General features: G+C 60.2%; 1 protein-coding gene across 4 annotated transcripts in view; it reads right to left on the bottom strand.

Annotated features, from left to right (window-relative positions):
- Window positions 1-2,370: 2,370 nt before the first annotated feature.
- TPM2 (tropomyosin 2) overlaps window positions 2,371-9,089 on the bottom strand; it is a 13,763-nt gene continuing 7,044 nt past the window's right edge. The window contains exons 3-9 of one of the 4 annotated variants that reach the window (XM_009647284.2): window positions 8,394-8,527; window positions 7,220-7,337; window positions 7,025-7,095; window positions 6,718-6,793; window positions 6,005-6,067; window positions 5,598-5,667; window positions 2,371-2,668 (exon numbers count right to left, since the gene is read on the bottom strand). In XM_009647284.2, coding sequence (XP_009645579.1) covers window positions 2,586-2,668; window positions 5,598-5,667; window positions 6,005-6,067; window positions 6,718-6,793; window positions 7,025-7,095; window positions 7,220-7,337; window positions 8,394-8,527 — 615 coding nt within the window. In that variant the 3' untranslated portion in view covers window positions 2,371-2,585. The other 3 variants (XM_009647285.2, XM_009647286.2, XM_009647282.2) reach the window with 3 other exon arrangements.

The following is a 9,089-nucleotide window of genomic DNA, read 5'->3' as shown; positions in this document are numbered from 1 at the left end:
GGGGGCCGCCCCCGCTCTCCCCCAGCTGCCCTGGCCTCTGCTGCGATCGGCAGGTCAGTAACGCCAGTCTGGAGACCGGGCGCCCTGCGTGCCTCTTCGGCCTGAGGTGGCTTGACCTGTTCCGAAATCACCTGGAGCCCTGCGAAGCCCGCACAGATGGGCAACGCGGCTCTTCCCGCCCAAATGTCTCGGGCTGTAAATGCGGGGCGGGACTGGGGGTGGGGAGGGTCTGTGTCCAGCTCTGCATGGCTCGTCGTGTCTGATCAAAACGTCTCTGTGATGCTCTTTGTGTGGTCCCTTCCTCTCCAGCGCGTAGTTCGAGGGTATTGAGCAGGAAGGATTCAGAGATGAGATGAGGCACCAGAGCAATGAGAAAACTGAAGAGGGGAGCGGAGGTGAAAGGCTGCCAGGGGTTAATGCGGTTTATCAACGGGGTGGCAGCCCACACCAAGGCTGAAAGCTCTTCGGGGAGATCTTTGGTCTGTCAGGCTAAGATAAACAAATCCAAAGGTTGAAATTCAACGGGAGAGGTGCAGGGGGAGGGAGGAGGGGATGGATGCTGCGGTCCTGAGCGTGGGTCTGAGTGACGCATTTGGGGAGATGTGCCTCCACGCTGAGCTCCCCTGCCAGCAGCTCCACAATGCCCCGGCCCCCCAGAGCTTCCCCCAGCCTGCCTATTTCTGCAGGGCCTTGGCAGGAAGGAGGTGGGTGGAAGGATGGAGAAAATGCAAAGCTTTGCTGAACCACGAAAGATAGGCTCATGTCTCTGGGGCAGAGCCATCACCCAGGAACGGCATTCAGGATCCCACTGCCAAACCACAGAAAGTTCAGAGGGGAAAAAAAAAAAAATAAGGCCCTTCCAGAAGGGTGTAAATGGTTAAGTTCAATGGACTGGTCCAAACCAGGAGGCGGCAGCAGCTAATGGGGAAAAACACCCAGCGTGAAAGGGCTCTTTGTCCCAGCAGGAAGGCGAAGGGCACCCAGAGGCTGGGCGCTGGGGACGCACCCTGATAGGAGTTCAGGGCAGGCTTGTTTGCTGTGCGGGGTGCAGGCTTCCAGAGAAGAGGTGGATTTACACTCTTGTTCCTTTTGCAGCCAGACAAGCCCCTCCCTGGAAGGTGCAAACAACGCAATGGCTCAGCTGATGTGCTGCCGAAAAGCAAGGCCGACCCAAGGAGGAGCTCCAGCCCTTACTCAGGGCCAGCTTGGCGGGCCAGGACAGCCAGGCACCATCCAGGGTGGGAGGCTGCGGCTCACGGCGGGTCTCCCATCCTGGGAGGACAACCAGAAAATGAGCACCCCCATGCAAGGGGAGACCTTTTCCCTGTAGGAGAAGGTCTGGGAGCTACAGTCCAGAGGTGCCAGGCCAGGCGGAGGGCAGGTGGCCGGCAGCACCTGGGCAGGAAAAAGATGCAATCTCACCACCCGCCTTTCCTGAGCCGAGAGGCGCAGCAAATAAAGGAAAGCAGATAACGAAAGCTATCCCCGCCGGCCGCTCGCTGGGGCAATGGCCTGGCTCAGCAAGGGGTCAGCATGAATTACGTTTCCTGGCAGCATGAGGCTGTACTTTTAGAGGGATATCCGCTGGGTAGCGTGAGACAACAGGGCTCAGTGCGCATCATGGAGAGGCCCAAAGCGGAGAGCAGGACTAGATCATGGCTTTGGGCATCCCCAGGGAATCCAGCCCATTTTGGTGACAGCGATGAGGCACATCCTGCTGCTCTTCTCTTTGCGCTGGAGAAAATACAGCAAGCCAGGGGGCAAAGTTCCTGAATGCTTTGGGAAGTGGTTGCCTGATGCATTAGTATTTGCTAGTTTATCCAGCTGTCCCTCAGGCAGGGATTCAGCGACTAGCAATAGAAAATGCAACTAGTACACGAGGTAAGCAGCTAACCACAGACCTGGAGAAGACCCCAATAACTAATAACATGTGCGTGCATGGTCACATGCTTGTACGCAGGCTCAGGTGGCATCGTGAACGTGAACCATGAAGCAGGCTCCGTGGAGAGGTCAAAGACCTTGTGGCTTCCCCAAGCAGGGAACATGCTGGCTGTGGCAGGGGGCACGCCAGTGACATAAGTCTATCACTGCGCACTTGAAGAGGATGGTTGGTTCAGACAGTGCTTGAGATGTGGAGGTTTCCTGTGCATCCCAAGGAAGTGATGGAGACGAGGGAACACAGCCCAAACCATGTGCATTACTGCTCCCAGCCCCCCCACAGCTGCAGAGGACATCCTTATGCTGGCCATACTCGCCCTGGACCCAAGCCCCTGCAGATCCTCCTTGCATGAACTGGGCGGGGAGACCCCTACCACGCCTCCCAGAGCCTGCATCCACCCACAAGGACCAAGCGCAGCCATCCATCTTGTCAAACTGCTTTAATATTTGGACATGAAGACAGGACAGAGCCAGTCAGGCTGTGCACAGACAAGATGCCCCCAAGCCATGGTGTAAGGCCGCAGGGCTTCCCTTCTCAATGGATGTGTGGATTTGGCCAAGACGCAGTTCAGCTGATGACATCCTGAGCGTGCCAGTGGGGTGCACGTGTGGGGTAGGGAAGAGGGATGGGGGCTCCCCAGGGCAGCTCAGAGGTTGTTCAGCTCCAACAAGGTCTGGTCCAGGACCTGGTGGATGCCCACATTCTCCTCTTTGGCACTGGCCAGACTCTCTGTGAATACAAGGGACACCCAGCCACGCACACAGACACAGCCCAAGTGTACCCAGGTGCAGCCAGACCCACGCACACCACACCAAGCACAGACACACGCACACAGATGGACATTTCAGTATGGCGGCAGCCTCCAGCCGGGCGGGGCGTCCCTGCGGAGCAGAGTCCGCACAAGCAGCCCCACCACCGGCAGGGATGAGCTCAGCCACTCCGGGACCTGCCGGGGCAGCCAAGCCAGTCACTGGGGGCAGGTGGTACCCATTCTTCAGCATTTCCATCCTCACATGGTGCTGCGTTGCCCATGTCTGGGCCCTCTGCAGCATGGGTACCCCTGGCAGGTACCATTCCCCCAGCCAGCCACCAGCACGTCCTGCCCTGGGGCATCACCACCGGCCAGCTGTGGGCACGTGCACAAGCCCTCAGCCAGCGAAAAGAGGAGAGCCAGTGCCTGCTGCATGACCCAGCGGTGCTCCGTGAAGAAGAGGAGTGAGACAGCAACCCGGGAAGGTGGACAGAGAGGACAGCAGAGAGAGAAGGAGCAGAGCCAACAAGGCTTCAGGGACAAGCTCTGCCAGGCAGCCCAATGCTGAGGCAGCCTCCTCCTCCGGCGCTCGCTTCCACATGGCATCCTCCTTCCCTCTAGAGATGGGGATGGGACAAGAGCTCTGCCTACCCAGCCCCATCTCCCACTGCTCCCTGCTGGGCTCTTCCCTGTCCCAAGTTTGGGGCAGCAGGTGCTGCCGGGTCCCCAGCTCCTTTCCCAGCCCTCCCAGCACCCTGCAGGACCCCACTCTGAGGGGATCCTCCCTGCACAGTTTGGGGTGACCAGAGTGAGGAGGAAGAGGCTGGCTACCGACTCCTGGGACAAGGGGAGGAAGGCAGCAATACAAACCACTGCATCCCTCCCTGGCAGAGCCAGGCTGACGCCGGAGGACAGCCATCACCACATGGGCAGCCCAGGACATCACAAAACCCCTCATTCCTCTCCCAAGAAAAACCAATCAGCTCCAGAGGGTCTCCCTGTCCCCCACCAAGGAGGGTGGTTACCCCAGGGGGGATAAGCCAAGGCTCCACACTCTGCCTAGCACTGGCGGGGAGCGGGTAGGGGCTCCCAGCCCTGAGCCAGCCTGGCCAAAACAGGGCAGGGAGGCTGCATTGGGGCCGGGGGCTCTGGGCAACTCAGTTGTTAAGTTCAGTAAGGATGACCCGCAGCTCGTTAGTGAGAACACGGTTTTTCTCGGCCTCCTGCCGGGAGCGCTCTAGAGAAAATGGAGACATCAACGCAGCAGAGGGAAGAGAGAGAGAAAGGCGAGTTAGTGAAAAGAGACAGCGTTCCCTGAAGCCCTCGCTGCAAACCCTGCAGCCGCCCAGCCAGCAGTGGGGATGAGCGGGGCCAGAAGGAGGTCCCAGGGCAGGGACAGGGCTGTGGGTCCACCAGTGTGGGAACTGGGTGGTGAGGCAGGGTAAATTACTGAGGAAGGAGGAAGATGAGGATGATGGATGATCAGGGACCCATTTAGGGATGGCTGCTGAAGGGCAGGGTCATCCCCTTCGTTGAGGGAGGATGATGCAGGAGAGATGCCAGGGCTGAGACCGCTGCTTGCAGGCCATGTCTGGGAGTGGGATGGGAAATGGACAGGACCAGGCCTAGCCCTGCCATTTCAGGCCAAGAGAGTCATGGAGAAGGTGGCACGAGATGAGGAAAGCCATGTATGAGAGCCAGGGGGGGTGGTGGGGGTCATCCCCCAGGCCGAGGCACAAAGGGCCCCATCCTGCTCAGCCTGACAGCGCAGGAGCTGCTCGGGGCTCAGCCACAGCCACCCCGAGGGCCCCATGGCTGGGCTGCCCGCCGCCACCTCCTACCACCCGGCTGCCAGCACCCACGTGAGACAGGCAGGAGATGAGGGACAGAGCAGCATGAAGAAAACAAAGGAGAAACCAAGGAAAGAAAACACTTTATTGAGACCAATGCAGTAACCCAGAGGGATAGAACATAAAAGAAAAGTCATGAAATGCAAACTGAAGAGCGATGTGCAAAGGACAGAAGGGAGGCAGGGGCAAGGGAGGAGCTGGGGGTCTGGGGGCTGCCTGCCTGGGACCTGGCTGCCCGCACAGCCGGACCCAACCCTCCATCCCCAGGGCCTGAGCTTTGGCAGAGGAGATGCTGCTTCCACTGTGTGGGTCCTCCCCACCCTGGGCCCAGCAAGCAGCACCAGGGGGCTTTGCCGGGTGGGTGGGGGGGATGTGGATCCCCGGCCCCGGAGCTGCAGGGCCCCCAGTGCTTGTGCTTGCTGGGGAGCCAAGGAGGGAGCTGCTGGGGCAACTGGCTCCTGGGCACAGCCCTGTGCACCACTGGGCAATGCTGGGGCATGGACCTGCACTGTCTGCCCAGCGTGCGGGGGTCCTAGGGGCTGCTCCCCTGCCAAACACCCCTAAGCACCTACACCTCATATCCCCACAAAGAGGGGTATTGCGGGAACACCCCAAGACAGCTCCTGTCCCAAAGGAGCTGATGTCAGGCATGGGCTAGGAAGGGCAGAGGACGCAGCGGGCAAGGAGAGCGGTGGGATGGCCGGGCAGGCAAGCGGCCGAGCTGGGGAGGGGAGAGGCAGGCAGGGGGGTGCAGTGCTGGTGCCCAGCGGGGCGCTCAGAGGGAGGTGATGTCGTTAAGTGCATTGTCCAGCTCCTCGCTGATGGCTTTGTACTTCATCTTCTGCGCATACACTTCGTCTGCAGGTGGGGGGCGTGTGGGGGGCAGACGGTGGAGCAGAGCAGGGGGCGGACAGCGGAGTGTCATCTGGCTTCCCCCCTCCCAGGACCCCTGCCCACCCCCTCACCCTGGACGAACCCTGTCCAGCCCTGCCAGGGGCACGGCCAGGCAAGAGCTCGCCGGGGAAAGAGGGGCATGGTGCTGGAGGGAACATTTTACCTTCTAGATCATCGATGGTTTTCTCCAGCTTTGCCACAGACCTCTCTGCAAACTCCGCTCGGGTCTCAGCCTGCAGAAGCATGAGGGGAAGAGGGTGAGCAGCGGGGCACAACAGGGATGGTGCAGGCTGCGCCACACCCCAAATCTGCCCTGTATGCATCTCCTGTACCACCCCCCTACAAGCCCTCCCCTGGGAAAGTGAAGGGACAAGGGCCTCGTGGACCCTCACACCCTAAACCAGAGCAGGCTGATGCCCCCCACGGGGGCACCCCAAACCCAGGCACCTACCAGGCTGCAGGTGGCTGTTTTGGGAAGGGTGAGAGGACATGGGTGTGACGGGGTCAAAACCCACACAGGATGGCAAACTCATGCCTGCACCAATACAGCACTGGCCCCGCACCACTTACCTCCTTCAGTTTTTCCCCTAGAAGCTTGATTTCCTCCTCGTACTTGTCCTCCTTGGTGGAATACTGCAGAGACAGACACAGGCACCCGTGAGCCCCATGGAACACCTCCAGACATCCTTCACCCCAGCAGGAGACCCCAGACCCCCCAGACCCCACGCACTCCGCCCAGCCCCAGCAGCCCCGCCAGGTCCTACCTTGTCAGCCTGGGCCTCCAGGGACTTCAAGTTGTTGGTGACAATTTTCAGCTCCTCCTCTAGGTCACCACATTTACTACATCCCAAGCCAGGAGGGGGAGCAGGGCCGAGGGGCGGGTGAAGAAGGGAGTGGGGAGCAGAAAGAGCGGGCGTGGGGAAGGAGGAAAGAAAAGAGAGAGAACAAGTTGAGAGAGGAGAAAACTCAGCGCAGGTGGAGAAGGAGCAGAGCCGCTGCGAGCGGGAGCTGCTGGGACGCATCCATTCATCTGTTCCTCACGCCTCCTCACACGGACGCCCCGTGCATCACTGGGCCAGGCCCTTGCCAGCCCCACCAAGAAGGAGAGCAGGCATGGAGGGATGGAGGAGCGTGCCCAGCCTGCGCCCGCTGGAGCGGGAGGCAGGGGGAGGCTGGTGGCGGAGGCAGCGGTGCAGAGAGGAGAGAGGTGGCTCGCATGGTTCGAGAGGCAGCGACAGAGAGAGTGGGCTGCTGCGCGTCGCCCCGCGCCCCTGCCCCAGTACCTCTTCCTCTGAGGCAATGAGGGATTTGAGGGTCTGGTCCATGGTCCGCAGCTCTTCTTCCAACTGTCTCACTCGGCTGGGGTGGAAGAGGGGCACCCCGGGGGGGGCGGACAGCAGAGAACAGGGTCACGGATGTGCTGCCGGCACCCCCCCCTGCCCCAGCCTGCGAGCCCAAGGACCACCCCGGTGGTGATGGCAGACCCTGCTGCTCCCAGGGAGGGACATCCCCGTCCCCACAAATGCCAGGGATTTGGGATGAGTGCTGCGTGGGACCCTCCGCGCGCTGCCCACTGGGAGCCCCGCTCACCTCTCCGCCACCTCTGCCCTCTCCTCTGAGCGCTCCAGCTCTCCCTCAAGGACGACCAGCTTGCGGGCGACCTGTTGATGGCAGCAAGAAGCACACGTCAGCCCCGCGCTTGCCCCGGCTGGGGGCACATGGTGCAAGGAGGTGGCCCCGGATGCTGCCGGGGGTTCAGGATTGGGGGAAGGTGTGGGCACGCACCTCCTCGTATTTGCGGTCAGCCTCCTCCGCTATGTGCTTCGCCTCCTTCAGCTGCATTTCCTGGAGCTCCATCTTCTCCTCATCCTTCATGGCCCTGTTCTCGATGACCTTCATGCCTCTGAGGAAAGCCCAAGCCAGGAGATGTTACTGCTGTGGGTTGAGGTGGCCCCTGTACTCCCGCCCGCTCACCGTACCCATCTACCAGCTCGAGACAAGTGGGACATCGGCCTGGGGATGCTGGCACTGGCTGGCCACCCCACGTGGTAGGGTCACACCAGTGATACCCCCAGGATGCTCCTGCACACAATTAAAGCAATGGAGCTGGCCCCAGGGCCATGTTCTGGAGCGAGGAAATGTGGCTACGGTGCCTCTCAACCAGGCAGGTCCTGAACCCATCTTTTGGAGGGGAAAATGTGTGCAGCCCAGGATGAGAGAGCTGCAACCTCCACACAAGTAGCCTGACAGGCCAGCAACCTTTACAAAATACTAGAAAACATCCCGTGGCAAAGCCTTTTCCCATTCAGGGGTGGTGCTCACAAGCAGGGGGTCACCGAACCCCTGTGAACGCCCATGGCAGGGACTCCTGGAGGCTCTTCTCTTCTTGCCCAGATACTGCTGCTCAAACTGGTCTTTGCCAATGGAAGAAGAGCTCACGCAACTGTCAGGAACGCTGTAACATGTCTGGGCACTCCCATACGATCTAAGTGCCCTCGCCTGCCCGGGAAACCTGCTTGCCACAAGGATGGGGCAACACACTTTGCAGGACTGTTTTTTTGAATGAGGCTGGCTCATTCTCAAAAGCTGACCTTGGTTCCCAGGCACAGATGTCCTCTCCTGGGCTGTTGTTCAGCCCTTGAGCACAGGAGGCTACTCTGGGGCAGAAAACAGGCTCCAAGCACCCTCTGGCTTTGGTTACAGCCTGGTATTTGTATAAACCCTTGAACAAATTTTGGGGGATTTTATGGGTTCCCTGGAAATTTCAAAGCCTTTTTAAGAATGCCTGTATCTGGGAGACTTCTCTGCATTGTGGCTTTGCTCGCTCGCTTAGAGGTCTGCAGGAAAACCAATGCAATCCCCGTAAGGTCACTTCAGAGGGACCCCACTGCAAAACCAAGTGGGCTGCCTGCAATCAATGGTGACCCGATGCCACTCCCGCTGTCCCTTCCTGTCACACCTCTCGCTCTCATCGGCCGCCTTCTCAGCCTCCTCCAGCTTCTGCAGGGCGGTGGCCAGGCGCTCCTGGGCTCGGTCCAGCTCCTCCTCCACCAGCTGGATACGGCGGGGCAGAAAAGCCACTTCAGCCTCAGCCTGGGGAAACAGAAACCCCTTGGTCACCCCATGTCTCATATACATACATATAGAAAAAAAGCATTTTCAACAGTTACTCCTGCATTTGCTATCCAGAACACCCCTCGGCACCATGCAACAAGGCAGCGCTCGCTGCAGCGGGATGCCCGACCACGCATCCCCTTGACTTTCTATAGGGACAATGGGGTTTTCTCCATTCCTAGCGCCCTGTTTGACGCTGGCTCCTCCCAGCCATGCAACCAGAGCCCGGCACCTGCAAGCCCCTCCACCATGTCCTCGCACCTCCAGCTCCAGCCCCGGAGAGGAACGAGGTGTGTTTGCTGGGGCAGGGTGGCTGGAGCAGCCGTGCTGTCACGGGGATGGTATTTGGGGTTTGCAGAGCAGTGAGTAAAGGGGGAGGAATTCCCTGTGCAGCTTCGCTCCCGAAAAGGAGATCGGAGCTGCTTGTGGATTTCCTGTTTACGGAGGCGGCAGAGTGAGCCGGGAGCCTCTCCTGCGGGAACCCCCCCAGCCCTGCGCAACAGGGCAGCCTGAAGCCGAGCATGGGCTCCCCCCCCCCCCC

Source organism: Egretta garzetta, unplaced genomic scaffold, assembly GCF_000687185.1.
Source record: "Egretta garzetta isolate BGI_Z169 unplaced genomic scaffold, ASM68718v1 scaffold59, whole genome shotgun sequence".
NCBI lineage: Eukaryota > Metazoa > Chordata > Aves > Pelecaniformes > Ardeidae > Egretta > Egretta garzetta.
This window is presented reverse-complemented; position numbering and strand designations above follow the sequence as displayed.